Raw genomic sequence first — 18,226 nt, forward strand, 5'->3', positions numbered from 1 at the left:
ACTGGTTGGGGCACTATAGGGGTCTACTAGAGTGGGCATCTTTGTGTAATTTTGGGGTCTGGAAGCTTGTTAGCAAAGATCAGGAGGCTTTAAGCAACCAGTAGAAAGGGACTGGGGCTTCCCAGGTGGCGCTAGTGGTAAAAACCCACCTGCCAATGCAGGAGATTTAAGAGACCCAGGTTCAATCCCTGGGTCAGGAAGATCCCCTGGAGGAGGGCATGGCAAACAATCGGACACGCCTGAGCGACTGAGCACGCAGAGGGTATAAACACTGGCTCCTGACCCGTGCAAACTGTCGGGTCCCCTGCTGCACCAGGTAGTCAGCCTGCTTCGCTCACGGTGCTCACAGGATCTCTGCTCTTGGTTCTTAATCAGCTCACTCCCTTCTGAAATCCCTTCTGTGTCTGGAAATTCTTTTCCAGCAGAAAGCAGGACTTCTGGAGACTTGGAGAAATCCAGGTGCTGTGACTGAGGAGGGTGACAGTGAGGCTGGGAGGGGATCTGGCTTGGAGGGAGAGGGGTCCGGGCGGCAGGAAGCCCTGCCCGGAGGGAGGGACAGGGGCAGGAGGGAGCTCAGATGAACGCGGGAGGGGAGCCCCCAGAGGGAACAAGCAGCTCCTGAAACAGGAACTCAGGGGCGAGGGGACCACCTGCAGCTGTTTCTCTTAGCCAACCTGTGCTGTCTCTTCCAGCCCCCAGGGACTGTGGCTCCCGGGCTCCTCTGCCATGGGGCGCTCCAGGCATGAACACTGGACTGGGTTGACGCTTCCTCCTCTGGGGTACCTTCCCCACCCAGGGCTTGAACCCGCTCTCTGGCATTGCAGGCAGATTCTTTACCTGCAAAGCCTGGCCACCAGGAGGGTTCCCGGCAATAAGCTGGAATTCATGGTCCGGCTCTGATCCCTTGACCTCCAGCCATGATGGGGGGAAGGGAGGAGGGGGGACTAGCCGCTTCACTGCGAGGAGCAGAGGGGCTCACGGAGGGCGAGGGACTGACCCGCCTGGGCTCTGTCACCTCAGGCCAGCAGGTCTGCAGGCGAGGACTCGCCCTGGGGATCCACCTTCAGCCGCAGAGACCACACAGGGCAGTCAGGGCTGGGACAAGGGCCACTTGGGGCACAAGGGCCGGACTCTTCAGTGGAGGACTTGGCCACCTGCCACCCAGTGTGACCCGGCGGGATCAAAGGCTTGGAGGCCTGGATGATGCAACGGAGCCCTGGGCTGACAGTCCTGTTTGCCCCGGTCCTGGGCAGCAGCAACCACATGCTGGACAGCGGCCAGCGCTCAGCCAGGTGGTCAGGTTGCCCTAGCCCAGCTCACGGCCCTCAGGGTCCCTGTGGTCACACCCGGGTCACGCTGGCATCCCACCGTCTGGGCACTGGGCCCACGACGGCCCCCGGGCAGGGCCGGGCCCTGCAGACTATCTGTCGGGGGCACCCGGGTCCCCCCACCCGGCCAGGCAGCGCTGTCCTCACAGGAGTCCGCCGCCTAGAGCCGGGCGATGCAGGGGTCGGGGCGGGGCAGGTCTGGGAGGCGGTCCCTCTACCTCGGGGAGTGGGTGTTCCCGGCATCTAGTCGGGCCTTTGAGGAAATGCCTGAGGCTCCCGCGGGCAGAACGAGCTCAGCGAGCAAGCCGGAGTCCCGGCTGGACTCCGCGGTCAGAGAGCGCGGTGCGCACGCGGCGTCCCCCGGCAAGACACAAGGGCAGACTTCCGAGGTGAGGCGGGGGTCCCGGGAGGTCTGCGCGCTCGGGCCCCGGCCCTGGGCGGCTGGACTGGGCGGCGGGAGGGGCTGGAGGGCTGGGACCTCCCGGGGGAAGGGAGGCAGCCACCTGGCGTCTCCACGTGGAAGGAGAGTCCCTCCCTCCGGGTGGTAGCGCAGAGCCCGACAGAGCCCCTGGACTGCGGCTCGCGGGGAGCAGTGACAAGCCCATCACGAGTCCTGAGCCGGTGCTGACCCTGTGCTGGCTGTTGCCACTGGGGGAGGTCTCCATCTTGTCCTGACGCTGAGGGGGTAGGGCCACGGGCTGGTCGGAGTGGATGGGCACTTTGGGAGCCCGGGAAGTGCTCGGGGACCCAGGGAGCGTTTCAGGGGGCTGGCAGAGTTTGCGGGACAATGAGCCTTTAAGGGGGCTGGTGAGTTTGGGGATCCAGTGAGTGTTTCACGGGGCGGCGAGTATCTTGGGGACCCAGTGAGTGTTTCAGGGGGGCTGGTGAGTTTGGAGGACCCGGTGAGACTTTCAGGGGGCTGGCGAGTATCTGGGGGACCCAGTGAGCTTTTCAGGGGGCCAGCGAAAATCTGGGGGACCCAGTGAGTGTTTCAGGGGGCTGGTGAGTTTGGGGATCCAGTGAGTGTTTCAGGGGGCTGGTGAGTTTGGGGGACCCAGTGAGTGTTTCACAGGGCTGGCGTGTATCTGGGGGGGCCCAGTGAGCTTTTCAGGGGGCTGTTGAGTATCTGGGGGACCCAGTGAGCCTTTCAGGGGGCTGGTGAGTTTGGGGACCTGAGCAATGGTCTAGGAGCCTAGTGCTTGTGAAGCCTGCTGACCACTGGGGCCGGGTGAGCTGGACGACAGGAACGGCTTTGTGCTGGGTTCGCCGGCCCTGCGTTGCTCCATCCATTCATTCACCTGAGAACTATGCCCTGGGCGCCTCTGTGCCCATCCCACCCGCAGATGTGCGTGCGGTCACACGGGGCCTCCCCCGTCTCCCCCCAGGGCCCGCGGGGGCGGAACCTGCCCTCACCGGCACGCGCCCCGCACGCTCACCTGAGTGGCCGGAAGACACAGAGGGCGTGGCAGGCACATGAGGAAGTGCCCCGAGGAGCGAAGCCATGGGGGCGTGCTCCCTGGGGTGCTGTCCGAGGCCTCGAGGCTGGGTGGCCCTACTGCCGAGCACTCCTGAATCTGCACTTGGAAACCAGACAGCTGGGGCTCACAGCCAAGGGAGAGAGGGTAGGTGACCGACACATATGTACTTGGGAGACGGGAGAGTGCCCTGCAAGAACGGGATGGGTGTCCACGGGGGATGGAACATTTTCCCTCCTTTCACAGTGAAGCCACCACAGTCTCAGGCCAGTGCAAACAGGAGGGTGAAGGGCTTGTGACACAGTGACCTGGATTCTGATGGAACAGGCCCAGGGGTGTGGACACAGGAGGGCTCAGGACGGGGCAGGCCTGTGTTACGGGCAGACGTGGGCTCAGGACGGGGCCTGTGTTACGGGCAGACGTGGGCGGGACACCCAGCGGCCAGGAGGCCTGTGTTACGGGGAGGGGACACAGGAGGGCTCAGGACGGGGCAGGCCTGTGTTACGGGCAGACGTGGGCTCAGGACTGGGCAGGCCTGTGTTACGGGCAGACGTGGGCGGGACACCCAGCGGCCAGGAGGCCTGTGTTACGGGGAGGGGACACAGGAGGGCTCAGGACGGGGCAGGCCTGTGTTACGGGCAGACGTGGGCGGGACACCCAGCGGCCAGGAGGCCTGTGTTACGGGGAGGGGACACAGGAGGGCTCAGGACTGGGCAGGCCTGTGTTACGGGCAGACGTGGGCGGGACACCCAGCGGCCAGGAGGCCTGTGTTACGGGGAGGGGACACAGGAGGGCTCAGGACTGGGCAGGCCTGTGTTACGGGCAGACGTGGGCGGGACACCCAGCGGCCAGGAGGCCTGTGTTACGGGGAGGGGACACAGGAGGGCTCAGGACTGGGCAGGCCTGTGTTACGGGCAGACGTGGACGGGACTGGGCAGGCCTGTGTTACGGGCAGACGTGGACGGGACACCCAGCGGCCAGGAGGCCTGCGCTATGGGGAGGTCTCCTCTGCGAGGGGAAGAGACAGACAGACACACACACAGGCGTCCGCAGGATGCTGACGCAGACGCACCAAAGGAACCCTTCGAGACGGGCGCACACACCCACAGGCGCCCCCCACGGTGCTGTGCTCGGGCTTCCGACATACTGTTTTGCTGTGTGTTCTACTTGCATCTCGCTGAAGCTGATGAAAATCATATTCAGATTAGGCGAGACTTATTCTGAAGGGTTATTGTGAGGAGCAAAGGGGACTTACATGAGGATAAGAGTCCTCCAGGGAGAAGGACTGCTACTCTAGAGAGCCGATTACATAGGGGTAAGGGCTTTATTTGTACAAGGGGCACTACTACTGTGGAGAGGTGCCTAATATGATAGAGGGGAGGTACAACAATCAATGGGGCCATGACCATGTAGGGGGATATTCCTGTGGAGAAAGTGAAAGTCGCTCACTCTGACTTTATACAGGCCACGGAATTCTCCAGGCCACAATACTGAGGTGGGTAGCCTTTCCCTTCTCAAGGGGGTCTTCCCAACCCAGGGAGTGAACCCAGGTCTCCCGCAATGCAGGCGGGTTCTTTACCAGCTGAGCCACCAGGGAAGCCCTACTGTGGAGAGGGGACCCTTAATAAAGGAGGACCCTTACTGTAGTGGGGGACTCTTACTGTGGAGCGGGAACAGTGATAATAGGGTCACTCTGATACCTTGGGGGCTGTTACAGTAGAAGGACAACGACAATGGGGGAACTATTGTAATAAAGGGAACTATTACAATAGAGGGGGCCATTCTGCAGAGGGGGACTATTACAGAAGAGGCAGAACTATATCTGTGGAGGGAGGACTCTTAGCATAGAGGGGCTGTTACGAGAGGAGGGCTCTCACCGTTGAGAGGGAACTGTTACAGTATAGGTGAGACTGTTACAGTAGAGGGGGGACTACTACTGTACAGAGGGGACTACCACAAAGGGAGAGTGACTATTATAATAGAAGAGGACTTACCTTAGGGGGACTATTGTAAGGAATGGGGTCTATTACTGCAGCAGGGACTGTTACAATAGAAAGGGGACTGCTGAAATTGAGGAGGACTGTTACTACAGACCAGAGAAGGCAATGGCACCCCACTCCAGTACTCTTGTCTGGAAAATCCCATGGACGGAGGAGCCTGGTGGGCTGCAGTCCATGGGGTCACTAAGAGTTGGACACGACTGAGCGACTTCACTTTCACTTTTCACTTTCATGCATTGGAGAAGGAATTGGCAACCCACTCGTGCTCTTGCCTGGAGAATCCCAGGGATGGCGGAGCCTGGTGGGCTGCCGTCTATGGGGTCGCACAGAGTCGGACACGACTGAAGCGACTTAGCAGTAAGTACTATAGAGGGGGGACTATTATGATAGGGGAGAGACTATTAATATAGAGTAGCGACAACAGAAGAGGACTATTAGTGTAGAGGGGAAACTATGAGAATAGAAGCAGGACTGTTATAGTAGAAGGGGGACTTTGACTGTGGAGGGGGAACACTGACAATAGAGGGAGATTATTAGAGAGACTTTTACACAGAGACAGAATTATTACAACAGGGGGGGGACTATGCCAGTAGACGGGGACGTTTACCATAGAGGGAGATTATAGCAACAGAGGACTTTTACTCTAGAGGGGGGATATCAGAAGCAGACGATTATAATTATGGGGACTACTGCAATCAAGGAGAACTATTATTGCAGAGAGGGGACTATGAGAGTATAGGATTATTACTCCAGGGGAGACTACTACTGTAGAGGGGGAACTTTGACAACAGTGGGGGAGCCATCACTATATAGTAGGACTATGACATTAAAGGAGGCTTATTTTTAGAGGAGAGACTTTTACCACAGAGGGGGTATTATTACAAGAGAAGTATGACAACCGAGACAGGACTATTAGTGTATAGGGTGGAGGGCTATGACACTAAAGAACTATTACTCTATGGGGAAACTGTTACTGTAGAGGGAGACTATGACAATAGAGGGGAGCTCATACTGTAGAAGAGGAACTATTACTGTAGAGGGGGGACTATGACAACAGAAGGGGACTATTACTGTAGAAGGGGGACTATGACAACAGAAGGAGAGTATTACAAGTAAGGAGGACTATTATTACAGAGGAGGGGCTCTGACAGTACAGCAGCACAGTTACTGTAGAAGCGGAATTTTGAAATAGAGGGCTGTTACTCTAAACACTATGACATTAGTGTTAGTCGCTCAGTTGTGTCCGACTCTGTGACCTCATGGATTGTAGCCCATCAGGCTCCTGTGTTCATGGGATTCTCCAGGCAAGAATACTGGAGTGGATTGCCATGCCCTCCTCCACTATGAAATTAGAGGGGCTATTACTACAGAAGGGGAACTATTACTGTAGAGAGAGGACCTTAAGAATAGGGACAACCCCTGTCCGTGGAGAGCAGTAAACCCAAGAATAAAGGCCCAGGCATGTGTTTGCCATGAAAGGAGTCCTGATGGGACGTGGACCACAGGCCCTGACTCGGGAAGAGCCGTGAGGGGAGGCTTCTGCCCAAGCAGGGACAGTGGCTGCAGTTGGGGATGGGCAGGTGGAACCAGCGGGTCGCAGGCCCATGTTCTGACCGGTCCTGGGAATGACCGGGTCGGCCGAGACGGACGACCCTAGGGAGGGACTGGTCTGTGTGGCCGGGTCAGGGAAGTGAGGATCTCAGTCTCTACAGGGAGGGGTCTTTGCGGAAACTGTTTGCAGGACATGGGGGGTGAGGGCGGGGCTTCCTGGACCCCCGGGTCACCTTCAACACCACGCAGAGGGCTCTGTCCCCTCTCCCCGGTGGGAAGACGAGGCACAGAAGCTCGGGGGCGATGTCAGGGGCCAGGCAGGTGGCCGAGTCTGCAGCCACCGCTCAAGTCCGGGTCCGTGTCTCCAGGTGATGGTTTTAAACCGTCTCCTTGCATCATGGGATGGCCGCGCTTGGCCCCACGGGGGTAAAGCCCAGTGTTTTCACTCCCCTGTCCCCGCCCTGTCACACCCACCCAAAACAGGAGAGGGGACACTCAGACCCTGACTGGAGGCGCTCCCAGCTTCTTAGCTGCTCAGCTGAGCTGGACAGAGCGCCTCGGGGGCGTGAAGGGGGTGTGGCCTAGCGCCTGTGCTCCATCCCCCTCGGATGGAAGCCCCCGTTCCTGGAGACCCGCCGGGTCAACCGGGGCCCCTTAGAGGAGGGGGCTGGTGCAGAGCTCGAGGGTCGGGGGCCCTCTGGAGGGGGTCGCCAGCTGCAGCCGCAGGGAGAACAACGTGAGCTGCTGGGGTCTGTCTGTTGGTCCCTGTCCCTCCTCCTGGTCCCTGTCCCTCCTCCCTTGCTCCCCCTCAAACCCTCACTTCACCTCCCGTGTCTCTCTTTACGTCTCGGTCCATTTCTCTCTGTCTCATTCTGTCTCTAGAGCTCATCTGCCCTCTGCAGCACCCCATCCTTTCTCTTGGAGAGAAGCCCGCAGGTTCCCGTTTCTCAGAGCCACGCCTCCGCGCCGCCAGCACCGTGCCTTCTGCACGTCCTGTTTTAACTCCTGCAGAGCCCCGTTTCCTCCCCAAGATCTCCGATGGGCGGGCAGGTGAGCTCGCCCGGCTCCTTCAGCGGCCTGCCCTACGCCTCCAAGGCGAACGCGGACTGGATGTCGGCGCTGAACTCTCAGCTCTGGGACGTGCCGCTGCACCAGCTCTCCATCCCAGGTGAGGCCCCGCGGGCTCGGCTCAGCGGGAAGGCTGCCGCCAGACGGTCCGTGTGTGCAAAGCCTCAGTGCCAAACATGCACACATGCAGGCACACACACGTGCATGCACACACACACACACACCACACACACATGCACACATACACACCGAACACACATGCACACAGGGATACATGCACACACAGTGCACACACACATACACACACCAGCGCCTTCCCTTCTGAGTCCACTTTATCCCCATTCAACCTGGAAGGTACATGAACCCCGGAGAGGCTGCCTTCAGGACACATGGCACCCTGGGCGGGAGGCGGGCGGGGCGGGGGGGGGAGGTTGTCGTGCTTTCTCAGCCTCTGACCTACTCCCGGGGACCCCTGGGAACTTCAGCTCCCTCACCTTCGCGCCCACGTTTTCCATCAGAGCTCGTGCGGCACGTTCTGCACTTGAGCCTGGAGGGCCCAAAGTTTAAGATGTCCACCGGCCCCCAGACGACTCGGTAAGTGGTACCGGAACTATCTAATTAAAATGAGGAACTTCTGACTCCAGTCAGTTTGGTCGCAAAGTGCTGCAAAGCTCAGCCGTGGGCGGGCATCTCGACTTGGGAATGCCCAGCGGTGCCCAGGCAGGTGGGCACTTCCAAGGCAACACTGCTGTGCTCAGGCCATCGGAGGAGCAGCCACCAGGACCTGGGCAGGGAGGGTCCCCACCGGCCAGCACCAGCCTGCTCACCTCCCAAGGTGCAAACGCTGTTCTCCACCCGCACTCCTCTGGCCGCGACCCTGGGCACTGCCCGCTGGGCACGCACACGAACAGCGGGAGAAACAGGAAGTGCTGTTTCCTACGGAAAGCAGCTTCAGACCCCTCCTCGCCCTCTCAACGGCTCTGGGGTTTGATGCCCGCCACCCCACCCCCCCCGGGAGGAGGCCCACACGGCCCTTCCCTGCAGGTGTGGAGCAGGCAGGGAACCGCGGACCCCGTCTCCGCCCTTCTGCTGCTTCCCCACGAGCAAGGCCGTGGGGGCCCTGCAAGGAAGGGGCGTCCGGGTCTTCAGGCCACCTCCACCCACGAGGGGCCCGCTCTCCTTAAATAGAACTCCTGAGGCCCTCCAGCAGGCCCGGGCACCACTCACCTGCTTCGGTCTTTGCAAATGCACCTGTTCTGGACATTTCTTATAAATGGGCATGGAAAATGTGTCTTTCTGTGTCTGCTTCTCTCGCTGACCATCGTGTGTTCAAGGTCCATCCACGATGCAGCCTGTGTCACAGCTTCACTCCTTTTCACGGTGAGTCACACACCATGGTATGCATGGACCACATGCTGAGAACCCACCCATTCGGCCACTCGTCCACTCATCCATCCGTCCATCCACCCACTCACTATCCATCCACTCATCCATACAACCACCCCCCACCCATCCACCCATCCGTCCCTCCATCAACCCAGCTATGCACCCACCATCCATCCATCCATCCATCCATCCATCTACTTATCTATCCACCCTCCCATCCACTCTGCCATAACAGCATCAAATCAAATTATACTGTGAACTTGTAAATCCTCCTTGACCCTGAGAATAAATTTAAAAAAAAAAAAAAGGGAGAAAGAAATACAGCTCGTCCAAACCTATGTTCAGAGACGGAAGGGAAGGGTTTCTGGCTTGTCCCCAGGTGACTGCCAAGGTGTGGATCTGTCCACACTGTCTCTGCAACACAGCACACAGATTTAAAAGGAAAAAGAACAGATGAAACCGGCATCATCAAGAGCCTGAAAATCCTATGAATAACTTCAAGGAACTTGTGACTAGAGAGGGTCTGTCTGTGCTCACTCATGTCGCACTCCCTGTGGCCCCACAGACTGCACCCGCCAGGCTCCTCTGTCCGTGGGACGCTCAGGCAAGAATCCTGGACTGGGTTGCCGTGCCCTCCTCCAGGGGATCTTGCCCCGGGATCAGACCTGCGTCTTTTATGTCTCCTGCACTTGCAGGCGGGCTCTTTGCCACGAGCACCTCCTAGGAAACAACAAACCATAAAATCAAAAGCCATCTTAAGCCTTTGCTGTCCCAAAACGCGGCTCCCTGAAGAAACTGCTCTTCACTGTCTCACACTGCAGAGACCCCATTGCGAAATAGGGTTCAGTTCCCTGGTCTCGGTGGATGTGACTTTCAGGATTCCCCGTGCCCTACAGCGCTATAGCTGTGCGTCCCGAGGGCAGCTCGGGGGCACAGAGGACAGGCTCCGGGGGTGACGTGTCCCCTGCCTGGTCTGCCCACAGGGAGCCATGACACGATGACCTACTGCCTGAATAAGAAGTCACCCATCTCCAGCAAGGAGCCGAGGCTGCTGCACCTTCTGTGCAAAGTGCTGCCGTGTGTCACCCTGCCCATGGTGCTCAAGTGGTCCACCACCCAGGTGAGGGTCTGCGGGCACGCCCGCCCGGGCCAGGCCCAGCTCCAGCCGCTGGTGTCACCCGCGGGCTGTGCCCTTGTCCCTGTTGGGGAAACGGAATTGAGAACAAACTCCCTGTAAAGCACAATTGTCCTTCAGTCGCTCAGTCACGTCTGCGTCTTTGCAACCCCATGGACTGAAGTCCACCAGGCTCCTCAATCCACGGGATTCTCCAGGCGAGAACACTGGAGTGAGTTGCCATGCCCTCCTGCAGGGGATCTTCCCGACCCAGAGAGCCTCCCAGAAAGGCAGCAAAGGACAGAGCTTTACTGTGGACCAGCCTGAAGCCAGAGGGGGACCTGCGGACTATGAGCATCACAGGCTGAAGTCAGAGAGGCTGTGGGAGGGGGAGGGAAGGGGCAGGGTCCCGCCCGTTGTGCAACTGAGGACAGCTCCTTCCTGCTCCCAGATAAGCAGTAGCTGAGTTCTGGCGTCCTCTGAGGTGGGTTTGTGTTTGCGACACCCCCTCCAGGGAGGCTTCCTTGGTGGCTCAGGTGGTAAAGAATCCACCTGCAATGCAGGAAACTCAGGTTTGATCCCTGGGTGGGGAAGATCCCCTGAAGGAGGAAATGGCCACCCACTCCAGTATGCTGGCCTGGAGAATCCCATTGACAGAGAGCCTGGTGGGCTGCAGCCCGTGGGGTCCCAGAGAATGAGACACAGGCACTCCCTCCCTTCCCCTGCAGTGCTCCTCCCAGGCGGCTCCGGGTTTAGGGGGTGGGGAGAAGCCGCGTGGGCAGCAGTCACTGTGCAGGATGGAGAGGGGTCCATGGCGGGGCCTGTCTGTGGGGAAGGGGCACCGACTGGCAGCGGCCCTGTCGCTGGCACACACGCCAGCCGGGGGTGGATGCTGAAGCATAGAGAACCTTCCCCAGGCCCAGGGGCCCACCTGGGGGGCAGGCTGCCCCACCTTCCTGTACCCTGCCAGGGGGGGCACTCACATTCCTGGTTTTTCAGCTCCCAGGCTGGTCCTCCCAGGGGACCAGAGGCTGTCAAGCACACCTCTTGCCTCGTGTAATTGTTACGTCTTGCCTTGTGTAATTACTTCTTCCTGGGAGGTCCCCAGTTGCTGAAATCCTGCTGGGGGACCTGAGGGGCAGAGAGCAAGGGCTGGAATGTGGGCAAGCCTCATTCCTGCCCGGGTCAGGCGCCTGTAGCTCGGGTCAGGCGCCTGTAGCTCGCACCCAGAGGGACGGGTCCACCAGAGCCCGGGAGGCCTGCAGGGCTGGGGGCCCTCGGCTCTGAGGGTCCCTTGGTGCCAGGGTCCCTCCGTCCTGGGGGGCCTGGGTGCCAGGGTCTCAAGTGGTACGGCTGCCAGGGAGGCCCAGGGTGTGCGCGGTGGCTGGGGGGGGTGGTCTTGGGGGGTGTTGAAGGTCGGCAGCTGCAGCAGCCCTTGACTTAATCCTTTTAGAGGTGGATGGCAAGTCGTAGCTGACAATATTCATATTAGTCTTTGCTTTTTCTTTTATTTTGGATTGGATGGAGGGGCTGTGACTTTCTTTCCCATTTTTTTATCCTTTTATTTTTTTCTTTTTCCATTACGACTCCATGCAGAGAACACAGTACCGTTTTCTGCTACTAGTTGATGTTAATATTCATTTTTACTTTTTCTTTTATTTTGCATAGAGGAAGACTATCGCTTTCTTTCCCTTTTTTTAAATCCTTAGATATTTTTCTTTTTCCATAATGATTCTGTGTAGCGAACACAGTACCATTTTCTGCTACTAATTTATGTTAATATTAGTCTTTGCTTCTTTTATTTTGGATAGAGCACATCTGTTATTTTCTTCCCAATTTTTTATCCTTATTTTTTTCTTTTTCCATTATGACTCCTTGTAGAGGACACAGTACATTTTCTGCTACTAATTTATATTAGGGCTTCCCTGGTGGCTCAGCTGGTAAAGAACCTGCCTGCAATGTGGGAGGCCTGGGTTTGATCCCTGGGTTAGGCATATCCCCTGGAGAAGGGAAAGGCTCCCCACTCCAGTGACCTTGCCTGGAGAGTCCCATGGACAGAGGGGGTCTGTGGGCTGCAGTCCACGGGACTGCCGAGAGGTGGACACGACTGAGCAACTCTCACTTTTCGTTTATGTTGCTGTGATTCTTTGCTTTTTCCTCTTATTCACACGCCGGGCAGAGGTTTCTTCCTTTCCTTCTCCCCTTGGTTCCTCCTTGCCTTCCCCAGTGCCTTTGTGGGGGTGGCGGCAGACCTCTGTGGCTCTCGTGTGTCCTCACATCCGAGGGTCCAGCTGGGCTGTCCTGGAGCCCGCGCTGGTGAACCCACTGGGGGCTTCCGCCCAGGGACTGCCAGGGAGGAGGCTGAGGCTGGACCCTGCAGGGGCCCCAAGACCACGGTCTGGGCCCAGGCTCTGTGGCTGCACATGACCAGTGACCCTGCAGACCCCGCTGCCAGAAGCAGGGCCTGAGCCTGGCGGCGCCAACACTGCTGACTTGACAGTGGACGACGCGGCCCTCAACTGGGCGTCCTCAGCGCGGGCCCAGCCCCCGAGAGCGGCGACGAGCTGAGGCGGGGCCGCCCTGTGCCCGGCACCGGTGACCGACCCCTGTGTGCAGGTGCTGAGCGTCACGGAGCAGCTGGATGCTGGCGTGAGGTACCTGGACCTGCGGATCGCACACGTGGAGGACGGCTCGGAGAGGAACCTGCACTTCGTCCACATGGTGTACACGACGGCTCTCGTGGAGGTGGGTACGCGCGGGCCAGGCGGGACAGGCTGACCTGTAAGGAGCAGCACAGGTCCACCCCGGTTAGAAGACGCTGACCCCTAAGGGGACAGACACACGTCTACTCAGACAGACACACGTCCACCTCAGACAGACACACGTCCACCTCAGAAGACGCTGACCCCTAAGGGGACAGACACACGTCCACTCAGACACACACATGTCCACCCCAGTTAGAAGATGCTGACCCCTAAGGGGATAGACACACGTCCACTCAGACAGACACACGTCCACCTCAGAAGACGCTGACCCCTAAGGGGACAGACACACATCCACTCAGACACACATGTCCACCCCAGTTAGAAGACGCTGTCCCCTAAAGGGGCAGAGGACAGACACCCACTCAGACTGATACACATCCACCCCAGTTAGAAGACGCTGACCCCTAAGGGGACAGACACACGTCCACTCGGATGGACCCACGTCCCCTCTAGTCAAGAGAGGCTGACCCCTAACAGGATGAACACATGTCCACCCCAGTTAGAAGACACTGACTCCTAAGAGAATGGACACATGTCCACTCAGACAGACACACGTCCACTCCAGTTAGAAGACAGTGACCCCTAATGGGACGGACACACGTCCACTCCAGGCAGGAGAGGGCTGGCCTCTGGCATCAGTCACTCAGAATCCCTGACCAGCGTGCATTTCTGAACTCACACCTGTAGCCCTGGCCTCTGGGGCATCTCCCGCAGTTTAGCTAAACCGGGTCCCTGGCGCATCTTCCTGCGTCCAGTCCATCCTCTCGGCTGCCAAGTCACTTCATGGCTCCCTCTGGCCATGGCCCCTGTGCCCCCACCACAGACGCCAGCAACCCTCGGGGTCTGGGGGCACCGTCCCTGGGTCTCACTGTGCACGCACCCTGGCCTCGCACACTCCCTGCACTGCATACCTTACACAATTCTATGAGCACTGCTCCCTGCTGCTGCGCAGGCACACACACGCGTATCTGTGCACACACAGGTCAGGACCACATAAACACACGCGTATGCACCCGTGCGTACAGGAGCGTGCACACACCCCCGCACCCGTGGCCCCCGCTGCCACTCAGGAGGCTGGGTCCCTGGGAGCAGCGCCTTGCTTGTGTCTGTGTGTGTCGGGACCCCCCGACCTGTCTGTGGAGTGGTCGTGCTGGGGTCGTGCTTGTCTCTCACACAAGGCCCTTCTCGCCACCCCCGCTCAGGACACGCTCACGGAGATCTCCGAGTGGCTGCAGAGCCACCCCCGGGAGGTGGTTATCCTGGCGTGCAGGAACTTCGAGGGCATGACGGAGGACCTGCACGAGTACCTGGTGGGCTGCATCAAGAACATCTTTGGGGACATGCTGTGTCCCCGCGGGGTGAGCAGGCGCCGCGGGCTCCCCATGCTCTTGGCAGCAGGGGTGGTGGGAGTGCCAGGCTTCACTGGAATCACGGACCATCCGCTCGCTGCGTGAGGCTGATTCAGGCACCAGGTGACGCTGCTCAGGAAGCCCAGGAATCCACCCACCACTGTCTCCACTCAAACACGCCAGTAACCAGCCCATCACTGGTCACAGGCACCCCCAATAATCCGCCCTGCCCGGTCTCCACTCAGACACCCCCAAAATCCAACAATCACTCCTCAAGATGCCCCAGTAACCCACCTGCCATTTCCTATTAGAAACCCCAATAATCCACCCACCTCTGTTTCCACTCAGGAACCCCAATAATCCACCCATCACTGCTCAAGACACCCAAGTAATCTACCCACTAGTGTCTCCACTCAAACACCCCCAAAATCTACCAATCACTGCTCAAGACACCCCAATAACCCACCCATCACCATCTCCACTCAGACACCCTAGTGATGTACCCACCAGTGCCTCTACTCAGACACACCAGTAATCCACCATGACTGTCTCTTCTCACGGAGAACCCAATAACCAGCCCACCACTGCTCACAGACGCCCCAATAATCCATACACCACTGTGGCTTCTCGCACACCCCCAATAACTGACACATCATCACAAGGCACCCCAATAACCCCTGTGCACACGTCTCACGGGCACCCGGATGATCCCCCCAGGAGGTGCCAACTCTGCGCCAGCTGTGGTCACGGGGCCAGCAGGTCATCCTGTCGTACGAGGACGAGGCATCCGTGAGCCGTCACACGGAACTGTGGCCCGGGATCCCCTACTGGTGGGGGAACAAGGTGAAGCCCCAGGACCTCGTAAACTACCTGGAGCTCATGAAGAGCCACGGCCGGCCGGGTGAGTGCCACCTCGCACCGAGACACCTAGCCACACGCGTGTCCAAGGGCACGGGGCTGGTTTTGGGTTCAAGTGGAGAAATGGAACGGGACGTGTTAGGGGTATTACTCTGTCCACCACAGGGGGTCAGGACGTGGACATCCATGCGGACATTATTGTGCCCACCACACGGGGTCAGGATGTGGACAGGACGTGGACATCCATGCAAACATTACTGTGTCCACCACACGGGGTCGGGATGGGGCCATCTTTGGGGTCACTGTCCAGCCTGCCTGCCCTCTGTAACAGCAGAAATTCATGAGTCAACACCCCTGTGAGCCCCTGCTGTCTGAACTTTGGTCTCTGTCAGACATGTGAAGCTCTGACCACTGCGGAGGCCAGAGTCTGGATGGGGTGACAGTGTGGGCAGGTGACCCCATGGGTTAGTGGTTGCATGGGTGGGTGACCCCATGGGTTACTGGTCACATGGGCAGGTGACCACGTGGGTGGGTGGCCGAGTGGGTGGGTGACTGTGTGGGTGAGTGAACAGTTTGAGTTTCTGACCACATGGGTGGGTGACTGTGTGAGTTGATGACCCCAAGTGGGTGACCACATGAGTGGATGACAGTGTGAGTGGGTAATCATGTGGACAGGTGACCGCATGACCTCACAGGTTAGGGACTCCGTGGGTGGGTGAACACGTGGCTTGGTGGCCAGGTGGCTTAGTGACCCACAGGCTGCTGACCCCGTGGGTGGGGGACTATGTGAGTTGCTGACCCCATGGCTGGGTGACCTCCTGGGTGGGTGACCACGTGGGTTGGTGGCCACGTGGAGGGGTCACCGCATGGGTTGGTGACCATGTGAGTTGGTGACCACATGGGGTGGTTGGCCACATGACCCCGTGGGTTAGTGACCGCACACGAGGGCGGCTGGAGCCAGCACCGTGAACAGAAGCCCCTCTCTTGTCCCAGGCGGGCTGTTCGTGGCCGGCATCAACCTCACGGAGAACCTGGAGTTCATCCTCGTTCACCCGGCCTGGTCCCTGGAGAAGCTGACCCTGAGTGGGCTCCCCTACCTGTGCGCCTGGGTGCGGGCCCAGTGCCCGGGGTCGGCCGCCGGCTGCACCAACATCATTGCGGGCGACTTCATCGGGGCCAGCGGGTTTGTTAGCGACGTCATTGGGCTTAACCAGAAGCTGCTTCGGGGCTGACTGACGGCGCGCGGGTGGAGCGGGGCATCCCGGAGGCTGGTCCTCGGGCGCGTCCTGTGACGTCACCGGGCTGAACCGGAAGCTGCCTGGGGCTGACCGACAGCACGTGGGTGGAGCTGGCCATCGCGGAGGCTTCTCCTTGGTTGTGTCCTGTGACGTCACTGGCCTTAACCGGAAGCCGCCTGGGGCTGACAGACGGTGCGCCGAGGAGCTGGGCACCACCGAGGCTGTTGTCAGTCCTGTCCTGCGGGGCTGGTAATCCGTCCGTCCATCCACGGAATGTGGGTGGCTGCAGAGGTGGGGCCGGGTGGCAGGGTCCTCCGTGTCTCTCAGCGGATGTAGGGTGTGAGGTGATGATTAAAGGCGATGGTGTGATTTGTACAATCACATCTTCCAGGGAGACATACTGGTTCTCAGGTCTGTGGCTTCCCCGTGGGAGAGGCTGGGGAACACCCTCCCTCTGGGCGCTGAGAGCAGCAGACACAACCCCCAGCTGGGTCGGGGGGCGGGGGAGGAGGCAGTATGACACAATTCATAGGAGGGGCCTGAGCGCATTAAGATCCCACTGAGAAATCCCTTTTATTAGATGAGGGCCTTCCCTGGTGGCTCACCTAAGAAAGCCTTCTTATCTCTCCTTGCTATTCTTTGGAATTCTGCATTCAGGTGGCTATATCTTTCTGTGTCTCCTTTGCCTGTCTCTTCTCAGCTATTTGCAAGACCTCCTCAGACAACCACTTTGCCTTTTTGCATTTATTTTTCCTGTGGATGCTTTTGATCACCACCTCCTGGACAACGTTAGGAACCTCCGGCTATAGGTCTTCTGGTACTCTGTGCGCCAGATCTAGACCTTGAATCTATTTGTCACTTCCACTGTATAATCACAAGGGATTGGAATAAAGCAAAGAAACAGGAAAACAATAGAATGGGAAAGACCAGAGATCTCTTCAGGAAAAATTGGAGATACCAAGGGAATATTTCATACAAAGACAGGCACAATAAAGGACAGAAATGGTATGGGCCTAACTAAAGCAGAAGAGATTAAGAAGAAGTAGCAAGAATACACAGAAGAACTGTAAAAAAAGGTCTTAATAACCTGGATAACCACAATGGTGTGATCACTCACCTAGAGCCAGACATCCCGGAGTGCAAAGTCAAGTGGACCTTAGGAAGCAACAGTACAAACAAAGCTAGTGGAGGTGACGGAATCCCAGCTGAGCTATTTCAAATCCTAACAGATGGTGCTGTTAAAGTGCTTCACTCAATATGTCAGCAACTTTGGAAAACTTGGCAGTGGCCACGGGACAGGAAAAGGTCAGTTTTCATTTCAATTCCAAAGAAGGGCAATGCCAAAGAATGTTCAAACTACTGCACAACTGCATTCATTTCACATGCTAGCAAGGTAATGCTCAAAATCCTTAAAGCTAGGCTTCAATGGTATATGAACCAAGAAATCCAGATGTATAAGCCTGGTGTAGAAAAGGCAGAGGAACCAGAGATCAAACTGCCAACATCTGTTGGATCACAGAAAAAGGGAAATCCAGTAAAACATCTGATTCACTGACTACACAAAAGCCTTTGTGTGGATCACAACAGACTGTGGAGAATTCTTCAAGAGATGGGAATACCAGACTACCTTACCTGCCTCCTGAGAAACCTGTATGCAGGTCAAGAAGCAACAGTTAGAACTAGACATGGAACAACAGACTGGTTCAAAATTGGGAAAGGAGTATGTCAAGGCTGTACACTGTCACCCTGCTTATTTAACTTACATGCAGAGTACGTCATAGATGGGCTGGATGAAGCACAAGCTGGAATCAAGATTACTGGGAGAAATAGCAATAATACATGCAGATGATACCACCCTAATGGCAGAAAGTGAAGAGGAACTAAAAAGCCTCTTGATGAGGGTGAAAGAGAGAAGTGAAAAAGCTGGCTTGATACTCAGCATTCCAAAAACTTAAGATCATGGCATCAGGTCCCACTTCATGGCAAAAAGATGGAGAAACAATGGAAACAGTGACAGACCATTTTCTTGGGCTCCAAAATCATTGTGGATGGTGACTGCAGCCACAAAATTAAAAGATGCTTGCTCCTTGGAAG

At 57.7% G+C, this 18,226-nt stretch overlaps 1 protein-coding gene across 3 annotated transcripts; it reads left to right on the plus strand.

Moving 5' to 3' along the window:
- The first annotated feature begins 205 nt into the window (after window positions 1-205).
- PLCXD1 (phosphatidylinositol specific phospholipase C X domain containing 1) lies at window positions 206-16,532 on the plus strand. Of its 3 annotated transcripts, XM_027533295.1 has the most exons (7): window positions 213-1,717; window positions 7,237-7,522; window positions 9,792-9,928; window positions 12,539-12,667; window positions 13,890-14,045; window positions 14,754-14,937; window positions 15,888-16,532. In XM_027533295.1, exons 2-7 carry the CDS (start codon window positions 7,393-7,395, stop codon window positions 16,124-16,126), a joined length of 975 nt encoding a protein of 324 aa, XP_027389096.1. In that variant the 5' UTR covers window positions 213-1,717; window positions 7,237-7,392; the 3' UTR covers window positions 16,127-16,532. The 3 variants fall into 3 exon arrangements, with proteins under 3 accessions (XP_027389094.1, XP_027389096.1, XP_027389095.1); XM_027533293.1 differs by lacking the exon at window positions 15,888-16,532 and having other exon boundaries at window positions 206-1,717; window positions 14,754-15,263; XM_027533294.1 differs by lacking the exons at window positions 213-1,717; window positions 15,888-16,532 and adding an exon at window positions 1,769-2,950 and having other exon boundaries at window positions 14,754-15,263.
- Window positions 16,533-18,226: the final 1,694 nt, after the last annotated feature.

Source organism: Bos indicus x Bos taurus, chromosome X (genome assembly GCF_003369695.1).
Source record: "Bos indicus x Bos taurus breed Angus x Brahman F1 hybrid chromosome X, Bos_hybrid_MaternalHap_v2.0, whole genome shotgun sequence".
Lineage (NCBI taxonomy): Eukaryota > Metazoa > Chordata > Mammalia > Artiodactyla > Bovidae > Bos > Bos indicus x Bos taurus.